The sequence below is a fragment of the Vombatus ursinus genome, unplaced genomic scaffold (assembly GCF_900497805.2).
Source record: "Vombatus ursinus unplaced genomic scaffold, bare-nosed wombat genome assembly UNPS02014807.1, whole genome shotgun sequence".
Classification (NCBI taxonomy): domain Eukaryota; kingdom Metazoa; phylum Chordata; class Mammalia; order Diprotodontia; family Vombatidae; genus Vombatus; species Vombatus ursinus.
The window spans coordinates 62,878,921-62,897,853 of record NW_020954585.1 but is presented as its reverse complement, the minus strand read 5'-3'; the positions used below and the strand labels follow the sequence as shown (position 1 = coordinate 62,897,853).

Genomic DNA, 18,933 nt, shown 5'->3' with positions numbered 1-18,933 from the left:
GGAGCAGGAAAATAAGAACATTTTACTGAATATATGCCCGCCTTTGTACATGTTAATAATATGTTGAATTAAGATTTAAAATTGTTTTAAATTAGAAAATGTGTACATTATTGAGTGAGCTGGATTTTGAAAGCATTTTGAGGGTATCTTTGAGAAAAAACCTCAGTGGGAGCATCAGTATGTGTTTGGCTCACACTTAAGTGGTCAGAGTTGTCCATAACCCATGAAATCCATACTCGGATCTCAAGTCTGCTTTCTGATATTTAAACCTCCCCTACTTCTTCTTGCTACTCTACAAATAAGTGGAATAAGAGAATGCAAAATTCTCTCTGCTTATAGCAGATTCATTTAGTCTGATTGTACCTGAATACAAGACATTACATTGATCCCTAGTGCATTTCATCTTATTAGATTCAGCTTAGAGTTCTAATCTGTCAAGATCTGATTGGATCCTGGCTCTGTCATCCAGTGTGTTAGCTATCTTTCCCAGCTTGGAAGTCATCTCCAAGGGAGGAATATTCCTCCTTCTTAACAACAACAAAACAAGTCACAACATTTTAACTAGAAAAGAGAAGAAAAAGAACCAAAACCTGATTTTTTTTTTTTTTAGTTTTGGGGATTGTAGGCCTCTTCTAATTTGCTTATCTTCTTTAGAATTTCAGAACAATTCTTTCTCACTAAATTAAAAAAAATTATTTTATTCTGACCTTAAGAAATAAAACAAGTGTTTCTATAACACAGTAGAATAGGAAAAAAAGATGATTGCACATGAAACTGCAAATCTGTTATATACAACTTGCTATTCCTTTTAAATATATAATAGTTATCATGTAACTTTATTTTTTGTGTGCTTTTTTTGCTCCTCACCCTAGAGATGGCTACCATTAGACACAAATGTGTATACATATGTAAAATCATTCTGTACATCTATTTATCAGTTCTTTCTCTGGATGCACATAACATCTTCTTTCACAGATCCTTTGTATTTGGGTATTTATAATAGTAAAAATGACTTAGTCACTCAAAGTTCTTAAAATAACAGTGCTGTTACTGTATACAATATTCTCTTAGTTTTGCTCATTGTGCTGTTTCATTTTTTTGTGTAAGTCTCTCTATGTTTTTCTAAGGCCATTGAGTTATTCCATCATAGTCATATACCAAAACTTGTTCAACCATTCCCCAACTGATAGAAACAAATTAAATAAATCATTTGGAATAATAGGCAAAGAAGAGGTCCTATCAAACTTTTTTTATGAAACAAATAATACTGATACCTAAACCAGGAAGAGTAAAAATAGAGAAAGAAAATTATAGACCAATTTTGTTAATGAATGTGGATGCAAAATCCTAAATAAAATACTAGCTAAAAGATTACAACAATTTATTATAAAGATTATACATTATAACAAATAGAGTTTTATACCAAGAAAGCAGGGATGGTTTAACATAAGGAAAACTATTAACATAATTGATTATATCAATAATAAAAGTAACAAAAATCATGTGATTATATCAATAGATGCAGAAAAAGCTTTTGATAAAGTACAGCACTCATTTCTTTTAAAAACACTTGAAAGTCTAGGTATAAATGGATTTTTTCTTAAATTGATATAAAAAGCATTTATCTAAAACCATCAGAAAGTATTATTTGTAATGATGATAAGCTCGAAGTCATCCTTGTAAGATCAAGTGTGAAGCAAGGATACCCATCTTCACCAATATTATTCAATATTATATTAGAAATCCTAGCAATAGTAATTAGAGAAGAAAAAGAAATAGAAGGTATCAGAATAGGAAACAATATAATGCAACTGTCTCTTTTTGCAGACTATATGATGATATACTTGGAAAATCCCAAAGACTCAACTAAAAAGTTAGTTGAAACAATGAATAATTTTAGCAAAGTAGCAGGATGTAAAGTAAATACTCATAAATTGTCAGCATTCCTATGTATTACAAAGAGAACCCTGCAAGCAGAGATAGTAACTCTAGATGGTATAAAAAACCTGGGAGTACACCTGCCAAAACAAACTCAGGAATTAAATGAACAAAATTATAAAAAAAAACCCAACCCTTTATATAAATAAAATCAGATTTAAATAATTGGAAAAATAGTAATTGTGGGTAGGTGGGGCCAATATAATAAAAAAAATGACAACTTTATCTAAACTAATTTATATATTCAATGCCATCTCAATTAAATTACCATAAAATTGTTTTACTGAGTTAGGAAAAAATCAAAATACATTTAGAAGAGCAAAAGGTCAAGAATATAAAAAAAAACTAAAATAAAATGTAAAGGAAAGTGATTTAGCAGTATCAGATCTCAAACTACATTAGAAGGCAATAATTATTAAAACAATCTGGTACTAGCTAAGAAATTGAAAGGTAGAACAGTGGAACAGGGTAGACATACAATTTACAACAGCAAGTGACTATAGTAACCTTGTGTTTGACAAGTGTAAAGACTTAAGTTTTGGGGATAAGAATTCATTATTTATTAAAAATTGTTGGGAAAGCTGGAAAGCAGCCTGGCAGAAATTGGGTATAGATCAAGATCTTACACCATTTATCAAGATAAAGTCAAAATGGATACATGACCTACATATAAAGAGAGATATTACAAGAAAATTTGAAGAATATGGATAATACCTATCAGACTTATGGATAGGTGAATAATTTATGAATAAATTTTATATAAGTAAAACAAATGTAGCCAAGATCAGTAGGAAAGCAGAAAATTGGGGGGGGGGTTTATAGACAGTTTCTCAGATAAAGGTCTCATATTTCAAATGTATAAAGAACTTTGGCAAATCTATAAGAATATGAATCATTCCCCAATTGATAAATGCTCAAAAGATAGGAACAGGCAGTTTTCCAATGAAGAAATCGAAACAATTTATAGTCATATGAAAAAGTGCTCTAAATCATTATTGACTAAAGAAATGCAAATTAAAACAATCAAGATATCATTTTATATCTATCAGATTGGCTAAAATGATTGAAGGAGAAAACAACAAATGTTGGAGGGGATATGGAAAAATTGGAACACTAATTCACTGTTGGTGGAACTGTGAACTGATTGAACCATTTTTTTTTTTTTGGCTAGGCAATGGGGTTAAGTGATTTGCCCAGGGTCACACATCTAGTAAGTGTCAAGTACGTGACGCCAGATTTGAACTCAGGTCCTCATGACTCCAGGGCCAGTGCTCTATCCACTGTGCCACCTAGCTGCCCCTGATTGAAGCATTTTGGAGAGCAATCTGGAATTTTGTCCAAAGAGTTATTAAACTGCCTATAGCCTTGGACCCACAAATACCCCTACTAGGTCTGTTTCCAAAGATGATTAGGGAAAAAGAAAAAGAACTTATATGTTCTAAAATATTTATAGCATCTCTCTTTGTGGTGGCAAAAAACTGGAAATTGTGGGGATGCTCACTAAATTTTCATTGAAATGAATTGTTTCATGTCTGACTCTTTGTGACCCCATTTGAAGTTGTTTTGGCAAAGATGCTGGAGTGGTTTGCCATTTCCTTCACCAGCTCATTTTAGAGATAAGGAATCAGAGGGAAACAAGGTTAAGTGACTTGCCCAGGGTCACACAGCTGGTAAGTATCTGAGGCTGAATTTGAACTCAGTTCTTTCTGACTCCAAGTATGGTGCTTTATTCACTGCACCACTTAGCTGCCCCAATTTTAAAATGTCTTAACTTTTGCAAGAACAAAAAACAAATTCCTTGCCTCTTTGTTACGGGAGATAGGCACTGTATCTGTAATTTCACTGCTATAGGAAACTTGGTGAGGAAACTCCTTCTACCAATCCAAGTTGGTACCTGCTCTGCAATTTACAATTTTAAGAAAGCTATTGTGGGAAATGATTAATTTAGACCTCTATTTTGTTTAGACCCCTGGTTAGCATTATTCAGTTGAGTTTGATTCCATAGGGGCAGTGATTATTATTATTGTACTTGTCTATTGATATACAGTTAGTCCATCTAGTGAATCTACTTGCTTAACCAAGGCCTAATGAGTAAATGACTGAGCCCAGTGTGGTGGAGGTGACTCAATGGCATGGAAATTCCCCTAGCTATTTTTGATTGTACCTCCACCCTTGTTATCCCTTCACTAGGAAAACAGCCCTATGGCACTTAGCCAATAGGTCCTATGAGTACTTGAGTACTTGACCAGTGGGTGGACCTATCTTCACATTGCAGGAGCTGCCTACAAATCTCTTCCCCTGTCTATTGCCCAACATGGGGCCAATGAAAGACTGTCAGCTCTGCCCATATTTAGGTATCTTCTACCAGCTAATCTGTGCAAGCATGAGCTGAAGGTTCTCCTGGAAGGAGATAGGTCTATCAACCAACAAGACTGTGTTTTACTTTGTCTCTTCTGTATCATCTGGATAGCAAGCACTATAAAACTAAGACTTTAAGGAAAGAGGGCATCTCAGATCTTAAGGAAGATCTGAGGTCCACTTCATTAGAGGGACCATGGATCCTTAAATAAAGTGCTATTGACTCAGAGCTCTACCTCAGTTTCTTTTATTGCAGATTAGATAATTTTGAACTCCACACTACCTAGAATAGTGAGAATTCAAGTGATTTGCCCAGAGTTACACATCCAGTAGAAACAAAACTACAACCCAGATCTTATTGACTTTGAGATTAGCTCTCTTATCAACTATAAACATTACCTTTCATCTTTCGCTCATTTATTGTAATTCAAATACACTGAGATCATGGCTCCTTACTAAAGCAGGGCTTCAGAATGAAAACAAAAAAACCAAAAGCTTCTGAAGAGGCAGAGGGGAATCCTGATCTGTATTAGGAAGTTGAAGGGTAGAAAAAAATGACAGAGAAGAAAAGGAATGAAAAGGAATGAAAAGGACCACCAAACACTTGGAGCTAAATAATAGATATTAAACTCTTTGCTACAGAGTCTATACATCTTATAGAGAGGATACATAAAGACTGTTGATTATTAAGGGTTAATAATACATGTTTGAAAAGAGTTTTTAATGAATTTTTAATAATGAGTAAATGGGTAGGAAACAAATAGGAACTAAATAAAATCTTTTGTGATCTTTTTTAGGTTCGTTGTGAACCTGAGATCCAAGAATTGCGCCAGTGGCAGAAGCAACTGAGGGAAGATAATCACATACATCAGAGAGTGAAAGAATTCTGGGCTAAACAAGAAAAAAAAGGTCAGTCTTTACCTGATTCAGAACCTAGTTGTTTATTCTCAAACAATAGTATCACTCTTCTGCCATCCCCAAGAGAGATTTTTTTTTCCTGGAATTCAAAGGATCATTCATACAGCATTAATCTTCCTGGACCTCAAATACTCCAACTTGGGAATGACTAAATGTGAAAATCCCATTATGGAAAGATAAAGGTGATGAGGTACAATTAATCTGGCAGTTTTCCCACTCAGACACGAACGTATGTATCTGTTAGGCTGACAGCTTTTGCTCTTTCCAATGGTGACTTTTACAGGCTGTGAGATAAGGCATTCCTATCATTTAGCACACACAATACTAACTTATTAAGAAGTTACTTTTTATGAGTTGTTGATCTAATCCCAAATCTGAACTCCTAAATGTCACCAAAAAAACCCCTTTAAAATAAATTGAATGTATGTGGAAAATGTATTCTGGCTTTAAAAAAAAGTCTTTTCCAATTCCCAGGATGGACAAGCAGTTGTTATATTTGCCAATATGAAATAAGAAATATTTGTTAAAAAATCATAGACTGTTAGAGCTGAAAGGGACCTTGGAAAGTACCCATTCTAAGATAAGGAGATAGGACATAAAGTAGGTAAATGACAACTGACTAGGAACTAGTTACCTGAGATAATGTTTTTAATAACTGTATGGATAAGTAAAATGCAAAAATATCTGAGACTTTAAATTAATTAAAAGGATTTTTCCAGATCATGCCACACCTTATCCCATTCACATCATTGTAGAAATGTAAAGTTCTATCTGCATTTTGGCAACTTGATTTTTAGAGATAGCAGTTTCTCAGTATTGGCAGAGAATAAAGTAGTGTGGATAGGTTAATTTTCCAGACAACTGAAGCATATACCTTTAACAACCAAAATTTTAATTGATTTTGCCTTTAGCCTTTTTAAAAAAATACATCTCTGGGTCATCTTTGTGAATGTAAATTATATTCTGTTTAATGTGGTGGTTTCACTGGAGATTTTCAAAGTATGACAGCACTTGCACTCCAGTCCTGTGGTCCCTTTCCTACTTCCCAGTCTTTCAGCTATCACTAACAGTGGCTCAGTAATCATATCTCGCAAGGTTCCCCGCCCCCCCCCAACCCCACCCCACTCCAGGATGTAGATCATCTGGGCCGGATGACTTGAATTCATCAAGGGTAGCTAGCTGCTTCCTTACTATCTTCTAATTTGTAATGGGTATTAACTATTAACCTTTTTTTAGTTTTGTTTCTTCCTTCTGAGTCCAAAGGCCATTCATTCTCCTTGACTAAGAAAACAGAAGCAAAAAAAGAATTGAAGTATTTGTTTTCTCCCTCTTTTTGGTTATCACTATCCTATCCACACTGTGAGGGTTTTATTCCTTCTCTGTTCCTCCTTATTTTCTCAATATAGATTTTTGCAGGGGGTGGGGCTCATGGGGGTAGTGGTGGAGGCAGTGGGGTTAAATGACTTGCCCAGGGTCACACAGCTAGTGTCAGATTTGACTCCTGGACTGGTGCTTTATCCATTGTACCACCTAGCTGCTCTCTCAATTTAAAAAAAATACTTTTTTATGTTGTTGTTGCCTAGATTTCCTGGCTAGCTTTTTCTTATTCTGTACTTTAGCCTTTCTATCACTCTCCTCACAGTGCTGTGCTGCCCTTTTATGTTCATTCTCTATTACTGGCCCATGTTTCTATTCTCTTTACCTATCTTTTAAAAGTCTAATTTGGTTAGGGAGTTCTCTGGGCATCTACATCAGTCTCTTCAGGCAACTTTTTTTTTTCCTTTTCACTGAATTGTTTCCCTTTTTGTTTTTGGAATTTCATTCTGGAGAGTTTCTCCACTCCTCCTAAGCTGACTTCCCCTGTAGAATTTTAGTCTATGCAATCCTACTTATTCCCTCTCTGAGCTACTTGAAATTTACTTTCCCTAAATCTAGGGTGCATATCAGACTATTTCTAGCTTTCCTCTACATCTCTATCATAAACTCTAGTAGAGACTGGTCACTGATCCCAAGATTCCTATCATTTCCCAGCAACTAGTTCCTTCCTATTAGTGAGAATCAGATCTGTAATAGACTATCTCCTTGTGCATTCCTTCACCATTTGAGGAATATAATTATCATTAAGGTAATTCAATAAGTTATTGATTGCTTTGTTTTTTGAAGAGAAAGCTCTCCAAAATATATTTGGATAATTGAAATTCCCCACCCTTTTTATATCATGCCTTATGACTTGTTTTACAAATTCCTGATTCATGTCCTCTTTCTGTCCTGGTTGTCATTATACTATATTCCAATGACAAAATTATTTTTGTTTCTTCTTCCATTATTATTCACCAAGATGCTCTCCACCATGCTTTATCTCTTTGGTTCCTGGATTTCCTAACATGATTATAACTTCTTTTTTTTTTTTAACCTGAGGCAATTGGGGTTAAGTGACTTGCCCAGAGTCACACAGCTAGTGAGTGTTATGTGTCTAAGACCGAATTTGAATTCAGGTCCTCCTGACTCCAGGGCCAGTGCTCTCTCCACTGCACCATGTAGCTGCCCCCTGATTATAACTTCTTAATAGAAAATGCCACTCCCCTTTATCCATCTGGTTTCTTTTGAATAAAATATGCTTATCTTGTAGTCAGTTATGGACTGTTACCCTACCAAGACTTAGTGATACCTATGAGATAAAATTCTGCCTCCATGTAGTAGGACCTCTAGTTAGGGGTGTGCTGTTAGTGGCTCTCTGGAAAGTATGCATCGTATACTTTTAGGTTCTTGTTGTCGTTCAGTCATTTTTAATCATATCTGACTCTTTGTGACCCCGTTTGAGGTCAAAAGACACTGGAGTGATTTGCCATTTCTTTCTCCAGCTCATTTTACAGACGAAGAAACTAAGATAAACATAGTTAAGTGATATGCCCTGGGGTCACACAGCTACTAAGTGTCTGAGGCTAGATTTGAACTCAGGTCATCATGAATGCAGACCTGACACTCTATTCACTGCACCACTTAGCTACTCCATTTGCCACTCTATTCTAATTCTTGGCACAGTGGGTAGAGGGCCTCAGTTTCTTCATCTATAAAATGAGCTGGAGAAGGAAATGGCAAATCACTCTAGTATCTCTTGTCTAAAAATCCAAATCCCTTTATTATACAACTAATTGTCCATAGATCCCTCAATAAGAAGCATTATGAGACGTCATATGCTTCCCACAGCATCAGTATTGCTTGTGACAAATCAATAATTTCAGACTGAGTGAGAACAAAGATAGGAAGCAAGTAGATAATCTGTCTTTTCCTTCATTCTTGTCTTTGTCTCGCAGTTCTTGGCACATAGTAGGTGCTTCATAAATGTTGCTGAGTGATCACTTCCTTATTCACTCAGCAACATACTTGAAGTTTAGGGAGGGGGAGAAGACATGTTGTGGAGATGTCAAGAAGGGAGATGGAAGCTCAGAACTGGGCAAAATAAGGAGAACATTTATGCCCAAGGAGGTTCCAGGTTTGGAGTTCAGTGTTGCTGTAGGAAGGAGGTGGGAATGCAGGTAAGGCATAGAGATGGCCCAGAAGTACAAAATGCCGTGTGACCTCAGTTTCTTTACAAAAGTAGACATTTATATGTCCTTTGTGTATAATGAGCTACAGTGGGTACTGGTGAGATAGACCAACTAGCTGGGTGACCTAATGGAAGTCACTGCATCTCTTGGGTCTTGGTTTCCTCATCTATAAAATAGGGAGTTGGACTGATGGGGTTGGGATCTGGACCCCAGAAAGGAAAAACCCTGGACTTTCCCACATGGCCAAATCTGTGGCTTTTGCCTGAGGCTATAATCCCATCAACTGGCCTTTCATTGTGGCTAGGTCCAGTCTCCCAACTCTCTGTTACCCCTAACCTAGTTTAGCCCTCCATTATTTTACTTTCCCAGCCACTTCCCACCCTTAATCCTAGCCAGGCCCCTGGCAATCTATTACCTCACAGTCCCCGAGGACTACTTAGCCACTCCTAGGTCTCTTCCACAGTCTTTCTGTATATTCCATTAAGGTGCTCAGATTATTATAATCTAGCCCATAGCTCAGTAATGTTCAGATTCCTTATGAGTCTGGCCAATATGGTGAATGTTCTAATAAGCCTTGTCTTTGGCTGAAAGTAGGGTTGGGTTGAATTCTTTTGGGCAGGACCTGCATGTTGTGATTTTGGGGTCCCAGCACCCCTAAACCTCTAAACCTCAACAAGACAGAATGACCTTCAAAGCCCTTTTCAGCTGTGACATTTTATGATCCTTTATTTTTCAGCCACTGATGATTTCTTTGCATGGGTCTGTTATCTGTGGAACAGATGCACTTCTTTAACAGTTTCAGATATGAAAGTGATGCCTTAACATTTGAAATGCCAAAGAAAGTGCTACTAATTATCATTACTTTTTAATTTCTTATTAAACAATATATAATATATAAAATATAATATGTGTATTATATATATCTGTCATATATAAAAGATAGCTTTATAATACCTTCTTTTCACTAATAATGAAAATAATGATAATAGAGAACTAGGTCTAGAGAATAAGGTCATCTTTTTTCACAGCATTGACTATCTGTACCCTGTAGTTTTCTTCTATCTTGAACTGGTCTTAGTTTTTACCAGGACTCTTTTTAAGGCAACTGCTTGATAGCCCCTTTCTCCCTCCCTCCCTTCATTCCTTCCTTCCTTCCTTCTTTCTTTCCTTCTCTCTTTCTTCAAATGCTAACTCTTGACATTGGGTAAAGCTTCTTGTCCTATCACACTCAGTCTAAAAGTAAAGAGGATTCGATCAAAAGGGAGAAAATTCTTCTGTTAAGACTTCCCTTTCAAATTTGAGGTTAATTAGGAAGGAGACTTATGGGAAGTTTAAGCTTTTATATTAGGAAGGAGTGCTCACTAAAGACTAGAATACTCCTTTGGCTTCTCTGTCAAGAGACACAGCTGCTTAGTCTTGTTAGAGGTACTTCCCATCCCTCCACCCCCCTCTCCCGATTACAATGGTGTGAGAAGTCTTCAGACAGTATGAAATAAGAGGGGGGACTGAATGAGGTATAACCTGTGAAGACTTCTCAGGGTGGTGATGAAAAGACTGTCTCAAAACTAGAGTTAGTCTCTGAGAGAACAAACAGGCCATAAGTTTAAATTACCTAAACCTATAGGAATTCGGCCCTAAACTCCCTCCTGATTGCCACTGCCATGTCAGCATTAGGTATACTAAATAAGGACATGTATGTTTGGATTGGCTATACCCTGTTTCCTTGTTCTTTGGGAATGGGAAAGATTTACGGGACTAGAATGTAAGCCCGCCTCCCAGCCAATGGGAACGGGAAAGATTTTCACACCTAGAATGTAAACCCGCCTCCCAGCCAATGGGAGTAAGGGATAATGGTGGGGTGGGAATTTCTTGTTTGCGTTAAGATATATAACCTTGCTTTGTCCTTTGTGCCTTGCCTCTCCCCTGGAGAGTAGACACCCCTTCTCATGAGATTGTAATAAAGAGTAACTTTTTGCTTCCACCTTGAGAAGTCTCTGAATTTAATTGTGTTAGAGTCGCTGTACCACACACTTTATGATCTGCATTAAGGCTACTTTAGACCTGTGCCAAAATTGTGACTAGGAGGATAAAACTGTTGCCCACCAAGTCAAAGCTGAAATCCTTAAGTGTTTTGTTGTTTTCTTCCCCCCAGGTATTACTGGACTAAATACATCTATTTGTAGAATTGTTATTCATTTTAAACATTATGAATCTATATAATGCAAGGTCTTGACAAGAAATCCTTCAGCCAACGTGACATTGCAATTAGATCCAAGATTTGTGACAAAGGTGCCTGAAAATAGGTTAGACAACTGCTAGTGATGGGGTATGGGCCCAAGATGAGACCTTTGCCCCTTACCCCAGAAAGAATTTGGGGCCCATTTGTCTAAGGAACTCTCCTTGAATTCTCCCACTTGATCAAGGAGGTCTCTGAGGCTATAATCCTATCAAACTGGCATTTCATTTCATTTTATTTCATTTCATTTCATTCAGTCTCCCAGTTCTGTTACCTAGACCTCCTTTGTCTATTATGTCCAGATGACCCCAGGCCACTTCCCACCCTTAATCCTATCTAGACTCCATTGTCACTTTGCCAAGGGGTCCAGGTCCCAGGCATTCTGTTTATCCCTGCTTACTGGCCACTCCCATCCAGATCTTCCTGAGACCTTTCCTCTAGTTACCTGAAACTACATGGCCACTCTTAAATCCCTCCCACAGTCTTTTTCTGTATATAAGGTCCATCTTGTCTCCATTAAAGTGCTCAGATTCTTAAAATCTGGCCCACTTGCATTAGCGATACAGATGCTTAGATTCCTTAAGAGTCTTCGCATATGATGGATGCTCTAATAAACCTTGTCTTTGGCTGAAAGAAGCCTTGGGTCAAATTCATTCTGGCAGGACCTATACATTGTGATTTCAGGGTCCCAGCACCCCTAACCTCAATACTAGTGCTGTAGTTAGATGGAGTTTAGAGGCTGTAAATTAAAATTATTTTTCAGCCACATTTCTCTTTAAACACTTCCTTGTTCAAACACAGTAAATTAAAAGAAACCATTATAATTGCATAGCTTATTTATAGGTATTTATAGATATTTATAGTGTAGGAAAAAAAATAATTAAATTCTTCCCACTCCCCCCAGTAGTCTTTCTGCACATAAGGAGGCCTAAGAGTATTTTTAGCAGTTGTAGTGAAATTGTGGTATAATACAGACATCCTCAGATTACCCTGAGTCAGAACTTGTCCCAATAGTAATTGTTCTCAGACATGGTGGGAAGTTGTCTTAGCTACCTTCTTTTATACTTCATTTTTTTTTTTTCTAAGGAGACCTGCTTCCATCTGCCTAGAATGCTCTTGGTGTGGAACTTCCTCTCCTAAAACTGAGTGGAACCTGTTTTGTAATTTATGGTTTTCGAGCATTGCCTGGGGCACAGAGATCACAGAACTAGTAGTTATCTCTGCCACTTGGGAAAGGTGGGGAGGGGAAGTAGTTAGGGGCAAGATACCCACCGCATGCCCCTACTTCCTCTCCCCACCACCAAATAAGGAAAACCCATGGAAAATTTTTCAGCCCTCCCTTTGTACCAAAGAAGTATGAATTTTTTTTTCTTTTATGGGATGTTTACAGTATCTTATTGTAAAATTTTGGTTAAGTATTTGGTCATAGGCTCTGTGTCATCTGCTGGCCCTTGTGTGTTGTCTGAGGCTTTTGCAAAACTCCCCCCCAAATTTCCATTTAATTTCTTATGCTGACCTACAATATGTGGAAACCTTGATGGGGAAAGTCACAATGTGGAAGGAACTATTTGTTAGAGGTGGGATTCGAACTGAGGTCTTCTTTGTTCTGAGACTAGTTCTCTATCCACTATGCCCTACTGTTTCGTATGAATTATTTAAAATATGCATTTAAGTTATTAAAGCTCAAAACTGCACTAGGACTTTTAGAACACCCTGTATCAATGCTTCATATTAATTATTTTAAAATGCTGGTATTGAGAATCACAGCTAGCCAGTCTCTTGAAAAGATGCTTCAAGATGCCCCTTCTAGTTCAGTAGTTTATTTAAAATCTTAATGATAACAGCAGTTTTCAGATGAATTATATAGTTAAGTACTCATGTTTTATGTGGAGACTGGTATGGAGGAGTATCAAGGAACTGATAAACTATTTTGATAGCATAATCAACTCAATTATATGTATGTTTTGTTCTTATTGTCAATAATGTTCATGTGTTTCTGTGATATCAGAACTTACTTTTTTTTTAGTGTTTTATATATTTCAATGCACTGACCTTATCATTTACCGTAATTGTTTGAAAGGGAAGATTGAACTGATAGAGACATACTAGTATTATAGAAGATAAAATTCTTAAAAGGAAAAAAAAAGAAATTATTTTTTCCCCAAACAAGTAAATTAAAAGTCTTTTAAGTTTGGGATATACAAAAATAAACCATAACTCATTCTACTGCTTTTATCTATAGTTTAAGGTTGTCCTTCAATTTGGATGTGCAACCCAGCCACACTACATATGTTTTGGCATTTTGGTAGTTTTGGAATTTAGATTCATTTATACTTTTTACACTATTAATATACTCATAGTAACAATATTTATATGTAATAATGAATAGAGAAAGATGATTGGGACCACTGGCACCACAGCTATATTGTTCAGTTGATACAGTATTGGTTATGAGGATGTGCAATTGCAAACCTAACCTTATTGGTCAAGAAGCTGCAACTTTTAGCCACATTACTTTCATGTTAGCCTCCGAACATTTGAAGTCCCAAATCCTGATGAGCCATAGGGAGCCAGACAGACACTACTATGGACTTCCCTCCCTGTAGACACTGGGAATTGTCTAGATCATAGGGTCCTTGACAGCCCTCACTTATCCTGGCCAGATGTCTCCAACAGTGAAATGCTACTAGTTACTCATGTACTATGTCCACCCCTACCTTGCTGGCAGGATTTCCCAGTGAATATCTCCTTGCTTCTTACTCTGACCTACCACCATTTAGATCATGAATTGTGTGACTTTTGACCGCTAGTATAATTTCTGTGCCCCTGTTTCCGCGATTTGCACAATATGGATAATGATGCCTCATGAAAGAGAATAAATGAAGTCGTGTGAAAATGATTTGAGTTCTTAAGAAGAAAAAAATTCTATAAATAGAAGATATTCTTCATCTTTCATTTCTTTCTCATTAATACTCGAGGCTCCTCAAAGTCTAGAACTTTCTAGTTCCTTAACCAAAAAACACAAGACCCTTGCCCCACACTTTCTGCAAATGTTACTTCTCTTATGATACCACCTTCTGACTTCTTTTCATCTTCCTCAGGCCACTGATATTAGTCAAGATATTATGTGTTAAGCATGGTGAGACATGGTGATGACAGTAATTTGCACATTAATAGAATTCACTTAAAGGGTACAAAAGGCTGCATATCCAGAATATATTTTCTGTTTAAGTGTCTGAAAAATCTCAAGGATGGAGAAAGATGAGAGAAATGAAACCTTTCCTTTTCAGGGATTCATTTCTTTTGTTTGTTTGTTTAAATGCTCAGAATTTATTTTAGCTGAAAGGTTTGCGTGATACCAAGCAAAGAAGCTTAAGTTAATAACAGATGGTCACCTATGAATTCACCAAAATCTGTGTTTTATTAAAATTCACTCAAATAAGCTTGTTTCCAGAAGGGTTCTTGCCATAATTGGACTCTGCTGTTGTCTTACAAACTTTTGGGAGTGTTTACTCTCATATTCATGGCTGCAAATACACATATTACTTGTGTATAATTGACATATTCACTTAATATCAATTTAGGAAACAATCTCCCAAGTCTTGCTCCTTCCCTGAGATTATCATCTGTTTCTTACAAAGCCCTTCATTTTTATTCTCTCTCTTCTGCCTACTCCCTGCCCCTGTACCTTTTTTAATTTAGTTTCACCCAATCTAGAAAAATAGTTTGGCTGGTTTCACCAAGAAAGAGTTTAGTTTTGATGAATTCATTACCACTTATTGGTCTATTTATCTGCTACCCTGAGTACATTCAAACAGAAAATGACATTACTTAACACTTGAGAGATCACTCTGGAAACCATGTTACATAAGCAATGTTTGAAAGAACTGAGAAAGTTTAGTACAGTGAAGAAAAGACAAAAGGGGGACATAAGAGTTATCTCTAAATAGCTGAATAGCCATCATAAGAAGAGAAACTACTGAGAGGAAAAAAAAAAATCTTTGCATTGAATATTTCCTGATGAAAGTCTGTTATTTAAGATAGATAGATTATACATATACATATGTGTATAAATGTAATATAATATAATATATGGAACTGAAACAAATATACCAAGAGCCATTTCCCAATAGACAAATGATCAAAGAATGGTTTCAGAAGAAGTGAAACTAACATCATTGTAGCTCATGACAGTTCATGCAATTCACAGGGAAAGAGAATGCTTTTCTTATAATGAATTATTAATTTCAAAGTGATTTATTGTTTAGCTGTTAAGGACTAATAAATATGATTAAGTTAGGCTTAGAAGATGTTGTGGAGTCTCTTTTTTTTTTGTTTCATTAAAATGACTATATTAATTCTCCTTCTCCTACCTATCCGTGTGAACTCAAAACATCACATTTCCTATCCAGATGGTAAAATCACCAGGAATTTTATGTTCACTTCACATGTGCTTGTTTTTCAGGGTATCCTCTATGAAAAGTCTAACTTAGGGAGGCAGCCAAAGGAAGGAAAAGAAGCTCATTATAAATACGTTGGTTGTTGTTGTTGTTGTTGAGTTGTTTCAGTCATGTCTGGCTCTTTGTGACCCCATTTGGGGTTTTCTTCTTGGTAAAGACACTGAGGTGGTTTGCCATGTCCTTCTCCAACTCATTTTACAGATGAGGAAACTGAGGCAAATATAGTCAGGTGACTTGCTCAGGGTCACACAGCTAATAAGTGTCTGAGGTCAAATTTGAACTCGTGATTCTAGGCCTGGCGCTCTATCCACTGAGCCACCTACCTGCCAATAAATACATTGTCAGACCACAAAACTGTTGGAACAATCCTTTTTCCTTTCCCTTTTTTCTTTCAGGCTGCCCTTATATTTACATTTTTAAAAATTGAACTTAAACACAAAAAGAGAAATTTTATATGCACAGTAAAACACAAAGAGAAGATTTTGTATGGAACCATAAATATTTGTCATATTGCTTTTTTAAAAAATATATATATAATAAAATCTACGTATTACTTTCAAAACTATCCTCTTTGTCTGTGCTTCCTGATCTGCCTTCTGTTTTTTTCTGTGCATTTTAAAAAATGTTACAGATCTCTTAATTTTTATCTTTATTTTTTATGTCCCTCCCTTCTACTACCCTCCTCCAATTAAAAACCAAAAGAAAAAACCAAAAACCAAAAACAAAAGACCTTGTAACATAAACATAGTCAAGCAAAACATATGCACACAGTGTCCATATCCAAAAATGTATGTCTCTGCATCTTATGTCCATCAGTGTTTTGTAAGGAGGTGGGTAACAGGCTTCTTCATTGGTCCTCTGGTGACATGGTTGGTCATTATGCTAATCAGAGTTCTTCAGACTTTCAAAGTTGTTTTTCTTTACAATGTTACTGCCCTTGTATAAATTGTTCTCCTGCTTCTGCCACTTTACTCTGGGTTATTTCACTAGCCAGGATTCTCTGAAATCATTTTTTGTCACTTCTTATGCCACCATAATATTTTCATTCATATGCTACAGCTCTTACTGCCTTCAGACACAGAGCCTTTCAGGCTTCACATATCCCTGGTCCTATCTCTGGTCACTTTGTGAGGCCACCTGTGCCATGTTGGCTTTGCAGGGGTAGGGGGTGGAAAGGAGGTTTCTGCTGATTTTTTTTGTGCAGTTCCAGAGTAGAAGAAGTCACGTACTGTAGTTTCTCATTGAATTTCTTGATCTTCATTTGATCTAGTGTGAACTTTGGGCTTTTGCTAGAGTAGCTGTGTGGAAGCTGGGTGGTTTATCTTCTGTTTAGGCAGTTATCTTGACCAGTATTTCCCTTATAATAATTTTAAACAAATCTCACCTGTATAAAATTTAGAAAGGGGCATACTAGACAATGTTATTTACTCTGGGCCTATACCCTCAATTTATTCAAATTCATCTTCTGTCTCTCTTTGGATAGCTACCCCAATTGGATAACTGCCGTTATAATGTGTAGCCTTCTCTCTGCCCTAATGTCTTTGCTCCTCCTTGTGTCTGTGCTTAATTCTTGGTCCTTTGTCCTTTTCGGCATCTATATTGAGTTTTGTTCTGTTTTGGTTGTTCCCATGAGTCTGTCTCCTGTAACGTCACATTTTGTTTCCTATAGTCTTTCTATGTAAGCCTTTCTGTGACCAACTTAGTTATGTTATCAGTAAACCTTAGTCATGTTATCAGTAAGATGTAAAATGAAGTTACATGATCTCTAAGTTCTCTTCTAGCTCTAAGATTCTTCTTACTCCATTACTGAAATCTCCATGCAAGAGTGTGCGTCCACAGCTGGCCTTTACTCTTCAATCTTCTGGAACAAGAACTGTTCTTTCCAAGTGCACCAGACTGGCCAGTGTGGGAAGCTAGGGAAGGAAGGTTACTTGTAACATGACTCGGGAAGTGGCCATACTCTGTGGCTCTCTGTATCTGCACATGCTAATAGCAACACACATGGAACGGAAAGATACGTTTGGATTGATCACAGCCTCGCCAACACAACAACTAACCCAAAAATGAGAGCGGCAAGACCAGCATTGCCAAGTGATCCAGCTGTTTATAAGTATACTCTACCATTCTATGGACTACAGAGTTCATGCAAATTTGAACATCCTCCTTCCCACTCCTTTCTCTTTCACACACTGAGAAGACCGTAAACCAGGTGATCACCTTATGATGAAGGGAGAGGACAGATTTTACAATGAGAGCATAGTGTTTCCCTCTTCCCAGAACACAAAATGAAGCTTTCTTTATAGTTTTTATGCCCTCCTGTGTTTTTCCCATAAAACTCTTTTTTTTTTTCCTTTTCAGGGAAGTTAAAATTCCACCCTCTTAACTGACTTAGTCAAATAGTGATGTTTTATTTATACTAAAAATTATGGTAAAATGTCATGTCACATCAGGGTCAGGGGATGGCATTTTTCATTGCTCGTTTGCTTCAAATGAAAATGAAATCCAATTTAAGAAATCATGAGTGCTTTAAAAAAACTTTTAAAAGAACATAGCAGGCTTGGTACTAGTTGGCCCCAGCCAGAGAAAGCACTCACATTTTTAAAAAATCATAAAAGTAATAACCATGAGCAAAAACAAATTAAGTAAACATACAAAAAATAAGGAGTCAATTTTAAGTAAAACACTGAGCTTATAACAAGGCAGAACCAAATGAATTCATACACAAACAGAGACAAAAGTGAAAAAATCACTTATTAAGGATTATTCTTTGGGAAAAATTTGTTGTTATCATACGAGAAAAATCATTGACATTGTAAATTATTTGCAGGAACATGGAATAGCTTTATATACAAAATCCTTTTGTAGCACCCCTTTAGGGGCAGGCTGAAGGGGTCCTTCTTCCCTTCATCCACCCCAGTGCTTTAGATTTTTTATTACATCTTCTGCTTCCTAGATGCCACGGCATCACTTGGGGGTGTGGCTTGCTTCCATGACATTGTATCTTAGCTAAATCAACTGCTGGGGTGAGTCAAGCAGGTTGTTCTTGAGGACTGGCTTCTCACTAGATTTAGCTCCTACTGCTCCTGGCACTGGTTGTCAGTGTCTTGTCCAACCTTTCAAAGCTGACAAGGTCATAACCTGGTCTGTTCAGTCTCTAGTACTCATTCAGCTAAGATCAGGAAAGAATCAACATAACCAAGGCAGAGAAATAAAGGAGGTATGCATTCACAGCCACATGGCACCTACTTAGGTGAGGAACTTTCTTACCCAGCAGTTCACAGAAGTTGTTCCTTCTCAAAAGCCACCAAGGAAGACAGGCCTTCAGGTCAGGATTGCCCCTTTAGTATTTCTGTGGAGTTCTGGCTCAGCACCCAGAAAAAAGTATCATCGTGGGTGATAGGAAGTCAATCAGAGGGTATCTTTGCCTATACTAAAGTGTGTGTGTGTGTGTGTGTGTGTGTGTGTGTGTGTGTGT

General features: G+C 36.9%; 1 protein-coding gene across 3 annotated transcripts in view; it reads left to right on the top strand.

Annotated features, from left to right (window-relative positions):
• The window catches only part of LOC114052057 (IQ domain-containing protein K-like), a 138,516-nt gene that overhangs the window by 90,760 nt on the left and 28,823 nt on the right, over positions 1–18,933 (top strand). For 2 of the 3 annotated variants that reach the window (XR_003570214.1, XM_027874469.1), the window contains exon 8: positions 5,094–5,205. Coding sequence is in view for 2 of the 3 variants with exons in the window: in XM_027874469.1 (XP_027730270.1) it covers positions 5,094–5,205 (112 nt within the window). In the remaining variant the exon portion in view is untranslated. Of the gene's footprint in view, positions 1–5,093; positions 5,206–18,933 lie in introns of those variants that run through there. The other variant, XM_027874470.1, reaches the window with a different exon arrangement.